We start from the raw sequence: 18369 nt of genomic DNA, 5'->3' as shown, positions 1-18369 counted from the left end.
TAATGGGGCTATCACGGGAAGCACATGCGGCCGCCTATCGTATGTCCTCATTATAAGACAGGGCCAGGAGTAAAAGATTAATGTGGCAGGTTTATTTTGAAAAACGGTAGAGATATTATTATAGAAAGCACACTGCCAACCATTGAGTTATACATTACGATACAGCGGGAATCCTTCAACTTACCTGCTCAACAGACCACTAGTTGGAGTTCGACCGCATTTGCCCGAATTAGGAAATAATTAGTACTCTGTGTAACACTCAAGGATATTATTAGTAGAAAATTCTATAGAAGTAGACCTATGAGCCTGTAGATAATAATTATAATAAAACCGCTTTTAGTGCATTGTACCTTTGTTCTTTGCATCTATCAAGCCTTAACCATCAACTTGGGCCCAGCCTTCATGATACGAACGGCAATGAGGATAAACCCAGCGACAGCAACTGTAACACCTCCATAAACCCAAAGGCCAGTCCAGTTGAGGGGTTCGGTTGTTCCAAGGATAGCACCAGCAGTTGGTCCACCAATCAACAGGCCCAAACCGCCAATCGCAAATCCCTGTCCAATACGTGTGCCGATCAAAGCCTTGTTCTTCGTAAGCATGGCGAAGCAAACAGGCGGCAGCGCAACGATGACACCGCTGAAAAAGCCTGTGACAACTGCCTCAACAATCATTCCCGCCGCGTTGTTCACACCAAGCATACAGAAGACTGTGATACTCAAGATCAGCGCCATCGGCACAAACATATTGAACACGCCAATGCGGTCAGACACCGCGTTGGGTGCAATTCGCCCGAAGATAGACGCAGCATTAAAAATAGCAACCATGTAAAAACCCAGCGAACTGTTGGTGAAACCCTTATTGATCGGGTAGTAGGAGATATAGAAGATAAGCACTGAATTGCCAATAAACACAATCAGGAGGGCCAATGCAAAGGTAATGTATGGCGCATCTGTAAATGCTGACCAGTCGATCAAAGCGCGAGGTTTCGGTGGTTTGATGCGCTGCTTCATCACAATCACTGGGATAATGAAAGTCCCGAGAGCGATGAAGGCTACGGTTCGTACAGCCCAGGGGAAGCCGATCGGCCCGATGAGTCGATAGAGTACGATAGGGTAGATGACGCCACCTAGCGATGAACCAGAAGATGCGATACCAACTGCCAGGCCGATGTGCGAGCCGAACCATGTTGGAAGTAGCGAAACAGTTGGCGTGAAAAGTAAACCACTACCAATACCAACGCAGATAGCCTGTGCCAGCATCGCTTGCCAGTATTCGTGGCATAGAGAGAGCATCATGTAACCAAAAACGATCATAAAGCTACCAGTAAGAAGGAGTAGGCGGAGGTAGCCTCGGTCGTAGATAGGTCCAGCAACGATGCCGGTTAGCTGAAGTAAGAAGCCCTGGATGGAGCCGATCCAGGAGATATTGGAGGAAGACTGGGTAAAAAGTGCGCCCGACTCGTAGTAGGTTTGGAAGACCGCAAATGTGTTGATCAACCCCCAGGTATTGAAGAAGATCATGAAGCCTCCTGCCACCTGAAGCCATGCCGTGAGTCCGCCATTAGGAGGAGGCGGAGGCCCTGCTGGCTTTACGACTTCAGGCTTGGGGGCAACAAGGGTGTCGATCTTACTGTCGTTGTTACCGCTAGACGATGCCGTCTCTTTCTCCTCGTTGGCTTCGATCATTGGGTTAGAAGCCATGTTGCTCGGTATCGATTAAATTGCAGGAGAAGGACCAGCTAACTAAATCGGGCGCAGGCAACAAGTGAAGTAGTGGCGCAAATGAATCGATTCTGAAGATTGATCCGACAGACGCATCGAAGAAGAAACATTGTGATTTTATGAAAAGAAAATAGGTCTGGTGCAGGCAAGTTTGTCCGCCGAAGCGGCTACTAGTTAGGGTTAAGGGACTGAAGCTGACAAATTCAGCTACCAGCTTCGCCCGTGACGGCGGAAGACAACATTGTCTCAAGCCCTCGAACCTCAAGGAATCACTACACAATCCACCACAACTGACCACGATCTCTCCGCCGTGTCGGAGCACTACATAACTACACAGATATTCCTCACTAGTACGGCCGATCATAAGCTGCGGCTGGGACGGAGAGCCGGCAATGGTAACGCCGAACCCAGAATCAGTGGCTAATCAAAGAAGGGTTCGCAAGGGGACTCGGTCTTGCTGGGAATGCAAACGACGGAAGATCAGGTGCATCTTTCCAACGTCGGGAGACGCCACATGCGTCTTCTGTCAGCGCCGACGGGTACCCTGCATCGGTCAGGAGATACCAGAGTCTTTGGCTCTGGCCGGCAAGGGTAACCGCGGTCTCGGTGATCGCATCGCAAGAATTGAAGATGCTATGAAAGACTTGCTTGATAGCAAAGAAGAGTTACAGCAAAAGGGACATGATGTTGTCAGAGTTTATGCCTCAGACCCAACGCCCTCGTCAGTCCGAGCTCCTCCCACGCCTGCAAAAGTGAGTGGAACACGACTAACCGTTATTAAACGAGCTGTTCTCTGACCATTACTTAGACTCTTGAAGAATGTTCTCTACATTCAGCACTACTTGCCTCAGACTCGCCAACTGTGTTAGATCAAGCTGAGGCTGAAACCACAGCCTTCCATCCCTTATGGGCTGCCTTTCCATCCGACGACGACGTCAAAATTCTGCTTCAGGAGAGCTTGAGAACATCACGTTACACCTGCTTGGTCAACACCCAGCCGCATAGCAAATTGACCCAGGAGACGCTCGGGGCGCCGTACCTTTCACCAAAATGTCCTGATTCCAACACTCATCCCGTCATTCTCGCCAAGAGTATGCTTATTTTTGCCATCACTCTACAGGCCCCATGTGAGGAATTTCTCAGCCTCTCGGAACCACCAAACGTTCTCAGCCGTCGCTTGGTCACGGCTGCTGTGAGATGGTTGGCGACCCAGGAAGAGACGCACGGCTCTGTCGAGAGCCTGATTTGCATCATTCTCGAAGCTGTCTTTGAAACTAACTGTGGCAATCTTCGTAAGGCGTGGGTTATCTATCGCAGGGCAATGGCCATTGCACAAACGATGGGCCTGCACCGCTCACCTATGCCTCCACTAAAACGCATCGACCCTACGCTTGATGCTGACCCAGAGTTTATGTGGTTTCGAATTGTCTACATGGATCGTTATCTCAGTTTGCTGCTCGGTCTACCTCAGGGAACAACTGATAAGAGCCTACGGGCTTTATCGCTTTTACAGCATGAACCACCACTAGGCCAATTCGAGCGACAACTCACCGTCATAGCATCATGTATACTAGAACGTAATGACCGTGCCTTTACTGCGAGTGAGATCGTTATAAAACAGTCTATTGATGCAGATCTACTGAGAGTGTCTCAGAGTATGCCGGCAAGCTTTTGGCGTCCGGCGAATTTCCAGAACGTGATGGTAGGATCGCCCGACAACCTCTTGGAGGCAGTACGGCTGGCAGCTCAGGTCTACTACTACGGCTTACTAATTCAGCTCCATCTACCATATATGATGCACGGAATCAGTAATGATACCGAGCATGAATACTCTAAGATCACATGCGTCAACGCGAGTCGGGAGATTATAACACGCTTCATTGCTCACCGAAGCTTTCAACCTAAGTCGTTATGCTCACGGCCTGTAGACTTTTTTGCCCTTTTAGCCGCCATGACGCTTTCACTTGCTCACCTCGATGCTCATTACCATAGGAATGCGACCAACTTCCTGGCCCATCAGCGTCTTAGCGATCGTGCTATGCTGGATCAAACCTTGGAGAGAATGGATGTAATGAGAGACGATAACAAGGACGTCGTCATGGAAGAAAGCGGCGAATTGATCCGACGATTACTCGAAATCGAGGCGGATGCAGCCAATGGAAGCAGCTACACCGCCAGCAGCGTCGGAAGAGACGAAGACGATGGACAAGACTCTGCAGGGAAGGGATGCGTAGAGGGGCTGCGTTTACTCATTCCATACCTCGGCACCATCAAGATCACCCGTCAGGGACCTATCTCTCGAGAGCCCTTGCAAGAGAGCGCTGCATATCAGACTCCTCAGACTGAGTTTCCGTATGCGGAGCCAATGCGTGCTACACTCAATGACGCATTTACGTCTGTACCTCAAGCGCCATCGCCTACGGATATCCAGCAGCCACTGACTCATCTGCACGGCGTGACTCAAAACTCACCGGTTTTGGGAGATCTGCTCGTGCCGGACCAGCTGAACCAGCAGCTGCAAACATCCAGGGAAGAACAGCACCTGCAATCGCACTTGGAGCTTCCCGCCATCGCGACGGGCATCCATGACTGGCCTTTCCAGGGCGCCGACGTGGCCTTCTTCGATAGCCTGATGAGAGGCTGTCCTGGACTAGACAAGTGAGGCCAATGGTTAGAATTCACTGAAAACGGCTAGTGTTGGCTTTTATTCTATTTTCTTGTAAATCTTATACTTCTAAACAGTTGATTTCCCCTTGATGGGCCGATCATCAATGAGTCATCGAATAAGTAGCTCTCCTACAAAGGGGGTAGCAAGGATAACCAGTAGATACTATTCTCTTTACATCTCTAATGCAAAGACTGCAGCTAAGGATAAGCTGGGGACCGCATATTTCAGTCCAAGATAATCGTGGCACTGTAGGCAGCTGCTAAGAATCACTCAGAGTTGCATTGAATCTGCATTTCGAGTCATCGATATGGTTTGTTGAAGATGGTTGCTGACATGGTATAGGGCTTGTTGATGGCAGATATTGTAACTCCGCCGTCACGGGCGAGAAGCTCCGCCCGCGGCCGGCTTTCAGGGATACAAATATTCTCACAAGTATGTAACGAGTGCACTTTGGTACAGGGCTCCTTACCAGCCATGTAGTCCAAATAGGATCACAATACATGTATACCCAATTCAGCATTACCGTTTACCCATGCTCGATGTGTACCGATCAAACATTAATATCTACATACAGTCTACACTACACCAGACACTTACACGTAATTCAGACAAGGCTGCATAAAATAAATATAATTTAAGGTAGAATACTGCAAAGTTGAAACGATCAATATTTAAATGCACTGAAAACTTTTTAGAGAATTTCAGCTTTCTCCCCTAAGATGACAAATCTCCCATGCTCCTACATGCGCCGTGTCATCAGTGTTCCTAGCTAAGCCCATCACTAAAAGCTGAGATCGAACGACATGATGAGGATATCAGCGCATCAACAAATGGACACAGAGCGCGCCAGCCAAAGCAGCCCGAATTTCTAATTCTCCACAAGTCCTGACAGAGAACACAAACGATGTTGAACACAAACGATGTTAATATCGTAAGACATCGTTATTCTCCTTTGGACCCAGTATAGAGAATCCATGGATCAAAGCAGCTCAAGCCAACGCCGAATGCAATGCAAATACCTCTATAAGCTCACCACCTCCGCATGGTTAAAAAACTTTTATCAACCGAAGATGGAACACAGTATCCCTCCTGTCCGTGTATCAAATACAGAACATATGGAAGGGAGCTTCATCTCTCATCGAGCCGCACAGCCGTACAGCCGGACATAGAATACAGCCCGAAGAAGAAAGCACCTTTAGAAAACTGAAAAGGAAGAGAAAAATAAACACAGTAACAAACATTAATACCGCCGTTAGATACCGAAACACAAGAGATTTATCTTTGAATGCACGGTCTATCGAGTATGTATGGTGGCGCCAGGATCAAACTCAGCGCCTGGTTCGACATGTCGCGCACTCCCTGCCTCCTGCTGGAGAAATTCGAAAATGTCTGGGTATCTGAGAAAAGCGGTCGTGAGAACAGCAACGCTATCTATAATTCACATGCACTGCCGATGAGAAAAGCTTCATCACATAAAGCTCTGCCGACTTCCCACGTGAGACTCCATGAAAAGCATCGAAATGCACTGCATGCGCGTCTCTAGTAAAGAGAAAAGAATAGACGTAACCCATGAAATCGCGAAACTGAACAAAGGAAAAGAATTAAACATTGAAACTCTGAAAAGAATCGAGAAAATTCGTTGCAGTCGTGACAAAGCCGCCCCCTGAAGTATGCTTCAGGGCATTGAAATCTGACCGTATCCGCCGAAGAAACTGGAGATTGTAGATGCAGAGACAACCAGATCGGAAGGCCTCGTCTTGAGACCACGGCAAATTTACCACCAAGATGATGGGCCAGTTGGGCCGGAGGAAGGGTTGCCGTAGCTACCACCATATCCACCACCACCACCACTACCGCCATAAGAAGCACCGCCAGCACCACCAGCACTACCACCACTGTAGCCACCGCCTAGCAAGACACGTTAGTATATTTGGAAAGGTTAGAAACGGAATAGTTCAACGTACCAGTGTTTCCACCCCAGCCGCCGTAGCCACCGGAACCGCCAAAGCTGCCACCGCCACCGCCGTATGATGATTGAGGGCCACCCGCGTTACCACCACCCACGCGGCGCACATCACGAGTAGCATTAGAACCACGACCACGGCCGCCACGGCCGCCGCGTCCTCCAAAGCCACTGCCCTCGCGAGCAATGTTCTCAAGGAACGAAGGAACTTCCTGGTGAGCTTCCTTAAGAAGATCAATGAGATCGCGAACGACACCACGGTTGCCACGGTTAAAGAAGGCAGTAGCGATACCGGTGTTACCAGCACGACCGGTACGACCAATACGATGAACGTAGTCGTCAATGTCGGTGGGCAAATCGTAGTTCACAACATGAGTGACGTTGGGAATATCGAGGCCACGGGCCGCAACAGCGGTGGCGACCAAGATTGGGCAGCGTCCGTTGCGGAAGAACTCGAGAGCCCGTTCACGCTCGCGTTGCGTACGATCTCCGTGAATGGCAGTGGCAGGGAAATTCTGGTTGATGAGGAAATCACACAGGGAGTCGGCCATACGCTTGGTCTCGACGAAGATGAGAGTAAGACCGGTGGTGCCGTGAGTGTGAAGAATGTCCAAAAGCACGGAGCGTTTGTCATGATCCTCGACGTATTCAATGCGCTGAGTGATGTTCTCAGAAGTGGAACCAACACGACCAACGGAAAGGAAAACATAGTCCTTCAAGAAGTCGCGGGCCAACATCTGGATGTCACGAGGGAAGGTCGCAGAAAACATCAGGGTTTGGCGGTTGTTAACGGCTGGCATGTCCTCACCCTCAACAATACGGCGAATCTGAGGCTCGAAACCCATATCCAACATACGATCAGCCTCGTCAAGAACGAGATACTTAATGTTGACAAGAGAGATACGACCACGCTCGATCAAATCGACAAGACGACCAGGAGTGGCAACGAGCAGATCACAGCCACGTTCGATCTGGCGAAGCTGCGAGCCAATGTCTGCACCACCGTAGACCACACAAGGGCGAACCCAAGAACGATAGGCGAACTTGCGGGCCTCATCGTAAATCTGCGACACCAATTCACGTGTAGGAGCCAAGATCAAAGAGGTGGGATAAGCCTTACGCTGGCGGCCGTAGAAGTTGCCGCCAGATTGCTGAGCTGGGGCTGCAGAAGGGCCGGTCTGGAATGCTTGAGAGAGGATAGGGAACAAGAAACCACCTGTCTTTCCGGAACCAGTTTGAGCGCAAGCCATCAAGTCACGGCCATTCATGACAATTGGGATCGAGTACTTCTGGACGGGGGTTGGGGTGTTGTAATGGGCCAACGCAATGTTGGCAATCAGATGGTCGTCCAGAGGAGGGTTAGTGAATGTGTTGACGGGATCCGGGACATTCTGGCCGGACGCTTCAACGGGAATATCATCGTAGTTGGCGAAGTTGATTCCGGTTTGTTGTTTCGTGGGGTCATTGGGGACTCCGAACAGTTCACGTTCCACGCGGGCATTGGCAGGGCCGGGGACATGCTTGCCATCACGCCACTGTCCATCTCCAGAGCCTCGGGGGTGTAGTTGCTGCCGCCACCGCTGCCGCTGCCGCCGGTGTAGCTTGCAGAGGGGCCATGTCCTGGGTTTCCGTAAGCATTAGGATCGAACTGTGGGCGGGTAGCTTCTTGGGTCCAGCTAGATTTACCATTCGCAGCATTGTCGCGGTAGTTATTATTGTTCCAGTTGTTGCCACGGGGAGGCCCGGATTGTTTAGGTCTGTATTCCAGTAAGTCAGCTGTCTGCTGGGTTGTTTTTCCCCTTTCGAGTTGCGATACGTACCCAACTCCCCAAGCGCCAGGACCGCCAGGACCGGCAGGAGCCCCTGCAGCAGCAGCAGCAGCAGGAGCAGGAACAGGACCAGCACCATCCACAGCCACTGGGTTCACGTTGCGCTGGCGAAGGTGTGGAGGGATATAGGCAGACCGTCCGTTGGCCGTGGGAGGTCCATTGGGGGCGGCGTGCTGGGATTCATTGAGAGAAAGGTTCTGGATCTTCAAGCTGTCGGCCATATTGACGATTTTGTCTTCGAAGATGTTAGAAGAGCGGGATTTCTAGTCGACAAAAACCAATATGTCAGTATTTGCACAAACTCACATCGCAGAGCAAGGATGGCGAAGGGTGAAAGGGCAACGCACGATCAGAAAATTTTTTATTTCGACAGAACTGACAGAATGCTGATTCTCGCGTATGTCAGGCGAGAAAGTCGTAAAATAGAGAACTGAAGACGTTACAGAGTCAGAAAACTGAAAGAGAGCGACGGTCTGGTCGGATAGTCTCGTCTTGAGTCTGTTTGCTCTGTCGTGATGCCGGTCGGATAACACAGAAGAAGACCTCGCGCGAGAGAAAATGCGATAAAAAAAGTCTCTCTGGAACAAGGTCTAAAGTCTATGTCTGAAAATGAGAAAAAGAAAAAAGAAACTAAATGGGTCAAAACAAGAAAATGTTCTGAGGGGAGATTTGCAGGTGTGAAGGTTTTTAATCGATTGTGGAGGAAGGGCGATAGTTAAAAGGGAGTGGCGAAAAGGGCTAAAAAAAAAAGGTTGGGCTAGGGTGGCTGATTAGACGGCGCTGGGCCACGAGCGTTTGCAGGGTTCTCCAGCGGATTATTGTATTTTATTTTATTTTCATAATCGTCTTTTATTATTGTCAATAGTGTCATTATTTACTATTATTGTCGTAGCGATACTGTTTGATACTGCGACTGCTAGTATTTCCTCTATCTAGTTTTTTCGTCCAACGTTTTTCTTGATTTAACACTCTTGTCGTTTGTATAGGCTAGAAAGTCGATTTGGAAATCGCTGTGGCTTTCATCTTTTTAGATGCCCCTGCTAGTCAGAAGTTGTCAAGCTACATGTACTTGACGTAATATAAAACCCGTCGGTCCTCTCAACTGTACATATACAGGTGTTGGTGCATCTGATGTAATACTTGACATCGGTCGCACATGATTACTCATGTGTTACCAATGCACGCCGAGGATTTGGGACCCAGCCTATACATATGCAGTGTGTGAAGGTCACTCGAAATTGAAGTAATATATAAGCCTTTGTAAAATACGTGACGCAATATTCTATGTAGATACGGGCTAAACAGCTGGCTTTTCGTCGCCAACAGGGGACGGCCGCCTCCTAAGATATAGCGCAAAAACGACAATGAGAGCGATAACCACAATCCCAGTCAAATTCTGAAGCGACGCATATGATTCCAGTCCCCCAGAAACAAGCTGTTCGGGCGTTTGCGGTAAATTGTCGGGGGCCTTCGAGTCTTCAGGTGGCGAGATGGTAACATCCAACGAGTCGTCTTTCACCGCCGGTTCCGCGGTACCGATGAGGTCTTTTAAAAATATAGCAAAGCAATCAGCAAATCCCCCGCAGCAATTGAAGATGTCTTTTGACATGAAAGGTTTAGAGCTCCTCGTGGCTACCTTCAGTAGGTTTCTCTAGTTCTCCACTCTTGACAATCTTGACTTCCTTGGCAGGCTTGTCGCCAGGCTTGGTCTGAGTGTTTTCGATCTTCTCGACGATATCGTAGCCATCCAGGACCTCGCCAAAGACAACGTGGCGTCCGTCGAGCCAGCTATTTAGGATGTCTTATTAGCTACCGAAGATAATAATATAACAAAGAAGTACTAACCTTGTGACGACGGTGGTGATGAAAAATTGGGAGCCGTTAGTATCCTTTCCGGCGTTGGCCATGCCTATTTAACATTAGTATCTTAATGATGAGTATTGTAGGTGGCGAGTTCATACTAAGAAGTCCCTTCTTGGTGTGACGAAGCTTGAAGTTCTCATCGGCGAACTTTTGTCCGTAGATAGACTTGCCACCAGTGCCTAGGGGGAAAAAGTCAGACACATGCATAGATTTCAACATTCCGCTAACAGCCTACCGTCATGGTTGGTGAAATCACCACCCTGGATCATGAAGTTCTTGATGACACGGTGGAAGGTTGAGCCTTCGTAGCCATAGCCGTTTTCACCGGTTGCGAGAGCGCTAATTGAATCTCAGTAAAACGTCGCAGATACAAATTGACAGTCAGGAGAGGTTCCGTCATCTAAACATACCGGAAGTTCTCGGCAGTCTGAATGAGAGTATTAGCAGTCGTCAATCGCCAGGGCATAGTGCAACACATACCTTGGGGACCGTCTTTCCATACAAGCCAAGCACGATTCTACCTAGAGATTCGCCATCTTGCTCAATGTCGAAATAGACCTATTATCAAACGTCAATGGGATTGGTACATCACAACCTGACGGTTCGGGCTGTCTTACCTTGTTCGTGATCTTGGGCCCGCGGACTTTGTCCTCCTCGGCGTGAGCGAGGAGTCCAAACCCAATGGTCAGGACAAGGAAAAAGGAGAAAAAGAGGCTTTTGAACTGCATTTTCCCGTATGTTCTCAATACTGATTGCTCTCGATTCAATCAGGGGGTGCAGTCTCGAGAAGAGTGTCGTGGATCAGGCCAGCTTGCACGCCCCGTGAAAGCGCCGCGTAGCAGGATGGACGAGACGCCTCTTGATTGGCTGTTGGGGTTACTTCAATCGGTAGCGCGCTAACCAGTTTGGTGACTCTCGGCGGTGCCGGAGATACATTGTTCCTGCGGTAGTTTTCTGGAATTTGATACGGCTCAGGGAAGTGATAACAAGGCAGGCGGTACTTCCAGGAACACATTCAAGATGGTGAGTCGCCGGCCACGGCACTGTAATGTATATACACATCAATCGAAATTGGCTAATGGGTTTATCCAGGTTTTCATTCTCGGAGTCAACTTCCCTGAACGGAATCTTGTCAAGGTACTAAACATCTCTACTACCTATCCAACAAACATAAGACAGATTGCACTACGTCGAGTATCATTTGCTGATGAGCCCATTTTCTATTGAAAACAGAAATCACTCGAGTCTTTCTTCGGAATCGGGCACAATGTCTCATCGCGTCTCCTAGCCCGTTTCCACATTCAACCATCTGCCAAGATCGGCGAGCTCGCGAACCAGCAAGTCCTCGACATAACCGCCGCATTGTCCGAAATGAAGATTGAAAACGACTTGCGCCGACAAGTTCTCGATAATATCAAGCGTCTAAGGGACACCGGTACATACCGTGGGCGCAGACATGCTCTTGGGTTACCCGTTAGAGGGCAAAATACACGGAACCAGGTGCGTTAAATGACATATGCCTTTCGAGTGTTGCAAGAAGAAAAATGTTGGGATTGTGCTGACTATTCAATCAATCTAGGTTAAAACAGCACAGAGACTCAATAAGGTGGAAAGAAGACTGTGATTTACACCTTTTTATGTTGGATATCGGCGGCTTTTAAGGACTTTATACATGGAGCATCGGCCTGGCGTTTTCCTCTCTTCTATTGATTTCAGTTTCTGTAAAATACTTGTTCTACGTTTTTGAGGATATCCGTCATATTTTCACATGATATAATAGGACTCAAAATGTATACATTCATAAACGCCGTTATTTTTATCCACTCTTACTAGATCCCGCCGGCAGAACACCCTCGCCGCGATTGATCTGTATCCTTTTGTCTTCACCAACACTGACAATTCCAACAGTCGCATCCCAACACACCCCAAACACTTTCACGCCATCGCCCGCTACTCGTTTCGAGCCTTCCCTTCCTGCTTCCTCTAAGCTCTTGCGCGGTATCGAGTAAATGCTCTCACCAATAACGCCGTCCTTGTCGGTCCTCGAAGATCGTACGTCCCAAATACGGCACGTGCCATCATGGCTACCGCTAATAAGCCCATACGTACTCTGTGGATCACGCGCAAGTGCCACAACGGCATTTGTATGTCCTCGTAGAGTCATCGCTGACACAGACGTCGCCGAGACCCGGGGGTCTATCAGGGTAACATGCCGAGCAGATGTGCCCGCTGCCAATAAGTGTAGTTCAGGGAGATGTTCAAGAGATAGTAGAGAGTGCGAGGTAGTGCGAGTGTCAACTAGAGCCGAAGTCACAAGATCCCACGTGCGAACAGTATGATCCCATGAAGCCGAGTATCCAACAGTTGAGTCTTTACCATCAAAAATTGCCGCCGAAACCGGGCCTGTGTGTGATGACATTAATGCTAGGGGACCCCGCTGCGGAGTACTGACAGAAGAATTTAGTCTCCGTCGTTTGGAGCTTCTTGAAGTATTTGATGGCAGCAATTCAGCCGGCGCAGTCGGTGCGTCAGCCTTCTTGGTCGACCAAAATCCAACAGTATGATCAGCAGACGCAGACAGAATCCTGTTGGACGAGTTGTGTACGGCCAGTGAATTAACACCCGATTTGTGGCCATAAAGCTCCAGCTGAGGCAAAATCGAGGCGGAAGAACCGTCTTCATCTTCAAGGTATTTCCACAATCGCACTGTCCTGTCCAGACCGGCGGAAGCTAGCTGTGTGGGCGATATTATCTTTGCCGCTTTGATAGAGGCAGTATGTCCACCTTCAGAAGCATCCGGTGACACAGCTATAGTTTCCGAGGACATATTCCACATCCTCAAAAGACCGTCGTAGCTTCCTGACAATATCCTCTCGCGCCCTGCTGCTAGTCCCTCGCCATTCTTAACCGATGTCGCTGACAACACATCTACCGAGCTAATCCAGTCATCGTGCATGTACGAGGCAATGTGCAAAGGTGGTATGAGGGCTCGGACATATTCAACTTCGAGTGTCGTTTCAGCAGAGATACCATTGGCGGTAAGGTATTCGTCGATGGAGGTCCGCAAATATGTTCCGTTGACTAGGAACTCGAGAGGAACCGGCTTCTCGTTATCGAGCAAATTGTTGACCAGTGTTGATAGAGCATATCTTCGTAAGCCTAGATTCGCTGCAAGTCAGAACAAATGTGCATCTGCGATTGAATTGGAGACACGAGCCTGTAGGTACGAGGATTGGGCCAGTATTTTCTGGCAGAGCAATGTCGCCATCTCGAGTTGTGAGGAGCAGGCGCACCTGTCGCTGGGCCGACTGCGGTAGTGAAGAATCCTCTGCACTCATTTCGTAGTATTATGTTGCTCAGAGAGCTCAACTGAATGGAATGATCGTCGATGCGATGAGCTTGGTCGAGACCAAAAGAAAAAATATTAGCGGCTATCGGCGCAGGCCCCACACTTTACCCTAACTAGAAATGACGGGCATATTCTTTGCCCTAACATCACTTCACAATTCTACATGCTTTATAAAGCCAACTAGAAGGAGACCTATTTGCATACTGATAAACTCCATTAGCCTTGACTAGCCACCCATAATTCTCCAAACCGACTCCCTTCTTCTCTAACTAACAACTGTGGCTCTCCCTTCTCAACCATACAGCCCTTGTCCATTACCACAACCGTATCAAAATCCATGACTGTTTTCAATCGATGGCTAACCATAACAATGGTATATCCTCGAAACTCCTTTCGAATAATTACGTGCAGGTCTTGGTCTGTACTTATATCAACGCCAGATCCAATCTCGTCTAGAAGTAGAATTCCTTTTCCGTTCTCGGGGGCGTCCCGATCACGAATCCTTCGGCGCAGGATTGCTCGAGCTAGGCTGAAAAGCTGCTTCTGTCCTTGTGAGAGCGTATCAGGATCCAATGGTCCTTCCAGACCCCCGCGCTCAGTCACAAATGGCCATAGGCCCACGGTTTTGAGGGCATCTTGACATTCGCCATTGGTCGAAACAGCAAATGGATCGAGGTTGGATTTGAATGTCGTACCGTCTGGAAGGAACACGACGTCCTGCGGGATGGCTATTATTCTCTGACGCAAGGCTATGCGGTCGATTTTATGAAGAGGCGTATCGTCGATAGTGATGTTTTCAGCGCACATCGGGAGAGGGTCCAAGAGGCGGAGGAGAAGGAGGATTACGGAGGATTTACCACTTTAAAGTGTGGAAATTAGTTGAAAATTTCAGAGAATTGCGTTGCTTGTTGTAAGTCACCTACCTTCCTGTTCTACCGCAGATGACAACTCTTTCTCCCGCCTGAATGGTCAGGGTAAGATTGCTTACAGCGAGCGTGCTTTTGTCATCATCGCTCGCGCTGTGTTTGCAACTGTCGTTAGCATATTCACATAGTTTATTGGGCAACGAATAGCATTACTCGTAAGAAGCTGATACCCCATCAATATGAATAAATCCTCTACTAGGCCACTCGGAAGGGGGGATGAAATCTTCCTCTGGCGAGCCCTCGGGCATTACATCCTCACTGAAGTGTTTTAGCCGGCTGATGGCACCGATAGACGTCTCCAGCTGTGTTAAAAATCCCATTATATAGTTCAGAATGTCACCGAAGGTCATCAGCGTCACCAAGCTAGCACCAGTCAGACCTGCGCGAGATCCGAGCTGCGTAGACAAGGTCACAACCATGATTGCCAAGAGAGCAACAACTAGCTGGAGCGAGAATCCGAGCCACCGCTGAGCGATGGCCAGGAGATAGAATGGCTGTTGTGAAGTATCAAGAAGTTCATTGTTTGCGGCAATACCAGCTTGGACCCAGCCGAAGGCGCGGAATGTTGCTACACCTTTCACGGTGTCGAGAAAGTGGGTGCTAAATCATTAGGAAAATCGATCCCTGTTGAGAGAATGGGTGTTTGCTCACTAAAGTGGACTTTTGGTTTCAAGGTCTAGGAGTCGAAGTTGGCGCGCTGTTCGGAGGTAGAACTTTTGAATTCCGTACAAAACGGCGAAGATAAAGGGGTACGAGATAACAAGATATGGTGAAGATATTGCTACGACGGCTGCCATGCCAGTAGCATTTGGCATGTCCATAGCAAGATTAGTGAGAGCAATAGGGAGCTCGTTATCGATCAAAGTCATGTCTTGAGAGAACAAATTGGTCACCAGGCCGGTATCAGTAGTCGCGAAAAATTTCAATGGCGCATTAATGACTGTGGCTAACGCTGCCTTATGAAGTCGAGATCCAGATATTCGAATCATAGTTCGGAAGCATATCAGGAAGCACAACAGAAGACAGCAAATATATGCGACCTGAAATAAGGCATAGAGACCAATGTAGAATGAGCTAGTATGTGTTGGATAAGATGAAACATTGTTGGACCAATATTGTAGCCAAATGGTCCCCCAGTTGTAGAAAAAGCCCCATCCGAGCCCAAACACGACGAACACGGCAATGAATCGCTTTCCAATACTCGCCAAATAATGACGATAGACAGTTGGGTCGCCATTCATTCTTGCCTTTTTGTCCATGGAACTAGAAGTCTCAGTTAGCGTGACAGGTTTCAATTCCGGTTTCGATCGTCGCCGGTCTTCATCCTCCTCATCCATACGCGCGTTCATTACATCTGAGATTTTGATCCCAAGGCTTCGGACGTATTTTGTACTGGAAATTAGGCTGGAAAATGTGCCTTGCTCAACAACACGGCCCTCTTCTCCTAAGGCCACTACGTAATCCGCATGTTGTAGATATCGAACAGAATGGGTACATAAAATCACCGTGGCATTCCTGCGACGCAATAGACCTCCGGGGCCGAACACGCGATGGAAGACTTGCTCTTCCGTAACAGCATCCAGGCCCTTGAGCACGTCGTCAAACATGAACAACTTTGAATCAGTATACAAGGCACGGGCCGTTGACAATCGTTGCTTCTGGCCTCCACTTAAAGTAATCCCATTACTGCCGATCACTGTTTCATCTCCTTTAGGAAGTGTAGAGAGGTCCGCCTTGAGCATGGTCGCTTCTATGACCTCTCGGTATTTTCTTTCGTTGTAAGCAGCGAACCCAAGAATGTTTTCTCGGATAGTAGTGTTGGACAGGTATGGTGTCTGATCACAATATCCCACTTGTCGAGATAATAGCCCAGCGTCAATTAGGACTTTCCCGTGGTAGTATGGCGTCTCACCTAGCAAGACTTTGCATAGGGTAGACTTGCCTGATGCGATCGGTCCAACAACCATCGTGAGTTGAGACCTTGTGATGTGTAGATCAACGTTCTTTAGGACCATTCTGTCAGGCGTCCATCCAAAGCTTCCATTGATGATAGTTATTGCCGGGTCAAACTTTTCCGTTGGGCCCTCAGTCTTCCAATCCTTCTTCTCGACCCCTGCTTCAAATGGCAGCCTGTAGTCTACCCGCGGGTTCTTCTCCAGAAATTCTTGGATTCTGTTAATGCAAGCAAGGGCCGCTAAAAGATTGGGAATGTTCTGAAATAGGTACCCAAGTGGGTCAGCTAAAAGTAGAAGATAAGACACAGATGTGAATATTCTGCTGACGTCCAGAGTGCGAGATGTGACTGCAAATGTTATCACGGGGGAAAGAGCTAGTGGTACGTAGCCCAGTGTGGCAACGATGACATAGACCAGTCGAAAGCGAGACGCAGCTTTCAATTCGTCAACCCGCATCTCTTGAATCAAGTCATATACTGGGCTAGAAAGCCCAGATATCTTGAGATGTTTCATATCCGAAATCACATTCGCTGTGAGTCTGACTCTCTTCTGTATTTTTCCCATCCATGACTTTTGTCTTGCTTCGGCGTAACGACTCACGAACGCAGCAAGAACAGCACAGCAGAAAACTATGATCAGGGGTGCAACAAACGCTGCCCCAATCTGACGCTCGACCAGCCAACTAGCGAGAGCAACTTCGACTGTGTTTGCCCAAAGTTCGTGGAGATTCAAGAAGCCCAGCCTGATCTTTTCAATGTCGGTGCTCATCAAGGTTAGAGCTGCCGAGTCGCGTGTGGAGGACAATTCTATCTCCGTTGTTTTCTTATATATAACTCCAGCTAGGGTTCCTCGGAACATGCAAAGGGTTCGCTCATGTAAATACCAGTACAATGCGCTTGAAATGGCAATTCCCGAATATATAAGAATTGTCGCACCAATCAAGCTGTAGCCTACATTTTTTGCATGATCTGAAGAATCCGAGTTGGGTTCCTGTAAGCGGTCTAAGAGCGTGTGGATGAGAAATGGCTGGCAAAATCGGAATCCAATCCAAGCAAGCCGAGGGACAACCGGTAGTAAAAGCGGTGTCTTGAGAGCCTGGACTAAAGCTTTAAGGAGGCCCAATTTCTGACCATTTGACTTCAAAGTTTGTATACGATCCCATAATGCTCTTTCCAAGGACTCGGTCGCCATACTCTTGTCCAGTGGTAACAAGTCATTTATGGTCAATACCTTTTTGAACCCAGACATAAAGAGACTGTCTATCCAGACAAAGGCAGCGAGACCAAAAAGACCACTGGTCTCCTCAGGACTATGCTGTTTCTGATCCCATCGTGTCCATCTTGCCTTGCTTCGAGACTCGACCAAAAGTAGGCACGCCTTTACCACAACTTCTGCTGTCACCAGGCCAGTCACTCTTATGTCATCAGGACTGGTTGAGGCAAGCCATAGGGTGCGTACTTGGGCTATGTCCAATAATATGGTGACAAGCAAATATACATGGAGCAAGATTGACGGGCGTGGAGACCGACTGTGTTCTATGAATGAGACCGCCGCAACACTGAGGCTGGAAACGAGCTCCACAGCCATGGAGGATGTGAAAAAGGCATTAGGACTACCGTAACTCACCACAGTCGCCAAGATGGAAACCTTCAGCGCTGCGTACACTAGTGTTATAGCCTGTAAAGTCAAGTTAGTATGTGACCGGGTCTGGAGGTATGGTCCGATGGCAATCTATACCAATTTCACCCAACGTAAAATGGCTCCCTTGACAATTTGTGGTCTCCAGGCGAGAGAGACTACTCTTACTAGAGCAATGGCAATAAAAAGAGAGGCGGGGACCAATGAGAAGAAAATTCTTTCGAATGTAATTGTGAAGTCAAAGTCATCTCGACACCCGTAAACGGTTGGCCCGAAGGAATTGTCATGGGAGCAACCAGAAAAGAGCATTGCAGACAACACGCGGCCGGTTACACTCAGAATCCAGTGGTTATCCTTAGATCAGAACGGTTTACAATGGATGTGAATGTGTTTTGTTGGGAGTATGGCGATTCTCCCGGATGGATAAAAGCCTTCAATCTGTTCTACAACACAA

The 18369-nt window shown here is 48.5% G+C and overlaps 7 protein-coding genes across 7 annotated transcripts; 2 read left to right on the top strand and 5 right to left on the bottom strand.

Moving 5' to 3' along the window:
- Positions 1-6: 6 nt before the first annotated feature.
- BGW36DRAFT_383410 (putative monocarboxylate transporter) lies at positions 7-2015 on the bottom strand. Its single transcript, XM_046216657.1, has one exon. The coding sequence runs from the start codon at positions 1701-1703 to the stop codon at positions 369-371; it is 1335 nt and encodes a 444-aa protein (XP_046069309.1). The 5' UTR covers positions 1704-2015; the 3' UTR covers positions 7-368.
- Positions 2016-2116: 101 nt separating this feature from the next.
- On the top strand, positions 2117-4386 carry BGW36DRAFT_429679 (uncharacterized protein; the record flags this gene model as incomplete). The annotated part of the gene is made up of 2 exons (XM_046220724.1): positions 2117-2476; positions 2533-4386. 2 exons carry the CDS (start codon positions 2117-2119, stop codon positions 4384-4386), a joined length of 2214 nt encoding a protein of 737 aa, XP_046069308.1.
- A 1780-nt stretch (positions 4387-6166) lies between these two features.
- BGW36DRAFT_361488 (P-loop containing nucleoside triphosphate hydrolase protein) lies at positions 6167-8405 on the bottom strand (the record flags this gene model as incomplete). Its single annotated transcript, XM_046214282.1, has 4 exons — positions 6167-6300; positions 6357-7907; positions 7934-8112; positions 8176-8405. 4 exons carry the CDS (start codon positions 8403-8405, stop codon positions 6167-6169), a joined length of 2094 nt encoding a protein of 697 aa, XP_046069307.1.
- A 1395-nt stretch (positions 8406-9800) lies between these two features.
- On the bottom strand, positions 9801-10775 carry BGW36DRAFT_301421 (putative peptidyl-prolyl cis-trans isomerase; the record flags this gene model as incomplete). The annotated part of the gene is made up of 7 exons (XM_046211683.1): positions 9801-9972; positions 10030-10093; positions 10146-10226; positions 10283-10386; positions 10458-10474; positions 10528-10605; positions 10665-10775. 7 exons carry the CDS (start codon positions 10773-10775, stop codon positions 9801-9803), a joined length of 627 nt encoding a protein of 208 aa, XP_046069306.1.
- A 253-nt stretch (positions 10776-11028) lies between these two features.
- Positions 11029-11830, top strand: BGW36DRAFT_383399 (40S ribosomal protein S13). The gene is made up of 4 exons (XM_046216656.1): positions 11029-11070; positions 11140-11184; positions 11281-11547; positions 11627-11830. Exons 1-4 carry the CDS (start codon positions 11068-11070, stop codon positions 11669-11671), a joined length of 360 nt encoding a protein of 119 aa, XP_046069305.1. The 5' UTR covers positions 11029-11067; the 3' UTR covers positions 11672-11830.
- On the bottom strand, positions 11831-13435 carry BGW36DRAFT_383398 (putative microtubule associated protein). Its single transcript, XM_046216655.1, has 2 exons — positions 13265-13435; positions 11831-13206 (listed from the first exon to the last, which is right to left on the bottom strand). Exons 1-2 carry the CDS (start codon positions 13383-13385, stop codon positions 11864-11866), a joined length of 1464 nt encoding a protein of 487 aa, XP_046069304.1. The 5' UTR covers positions 13386-13435; the 3' UTR covers positions 11831-11863.
- Positions 13436-13562: 127 nt separating this feature from the next.
- BGW36DRAFT_418386 (ATPase-like protein) lies at positions 13563-18224 on the bottom strand (the record flags this gene model as incomplete). The annotated part of the gene is made up of 6 exons (XM_046219419.1): positions 13563-14255; positions 14320-14415; positions 14476-14922; positions 14974-17889; positions 17941-17954; positions 18015-18224. The coding sequence occupies 6 exons, from the start codon at positions 18222-18224 to the stop codon at positions 13613-13615; spliced, it is 4326 nt and encodes a 1441-aa protein (XP_046069303.1). The 3' UTR covers positions 13563-13612.
- Between the last annotated feature and the right edge of the window lie 145 nt (positions 18225-18369).

This window comes from Talaromyces proteolyticus (genome assembly GCF_021365285.1).
Source record: "Talaromyces proteolyticus strain PMI_201 chromosome Unknown BGW36scaffold_9, whole genome shotgun sequence".
Classification (NCBI taxonomy): domain Eukaryota; kingdom Fungi; phylum Ascomycota; class Eurotiomycetes; order Eurotiales; family Trichocomaceae; genus Talaromyces; species Talaromyces proteolyticus.
This window is presented reverse-complemented; position numbering and strand designations above follow the sequence as displayed.

Excerpts from the sequence above, each read along its gene's own strand:
- BGW36DRAFT_383410 (XM_046216657.1), bottom strand. The coding sequence starts at position 1,703 with ATGGCTTCTAACCCAATGATCGAAGCCAACGAGGAGAAAGAGACGGCA.
- BGW36DRAFT_383399 (XM_046216656.1), top strand. Across the intron at positions 11,185-11,280 it reads CTGAACGGAATCTTGTCAAG|AAATCACTCGAGTCTTTCTT; the intron begins GTACTAAACATC and ends TATTGAAAACAG. Across the intron at positions 11,548-11,626 it reads GGCAAAATACACGGAACCAG|GTTAAAACAGCACAGAGACT; the intron begins GTGCGTTAAATG and ends CAATCAATCTAG.
- BGW36DRAFT_383398 (XM_046216655.1), bottom strand. The coding sequence starts at position 13,385 with ATGAGTGCAGAGGATTCTTCACTACCGCAGTCGGCCCAGCGACAGGTG. Across the intron at positions 13,207-13,264 it reads CCCAATCCTCGTACCTACAG|GCTTACGAAGATATGCTCTA; the intron begins GCTCGTGTCTCC and ends CAGCGAATCTAG.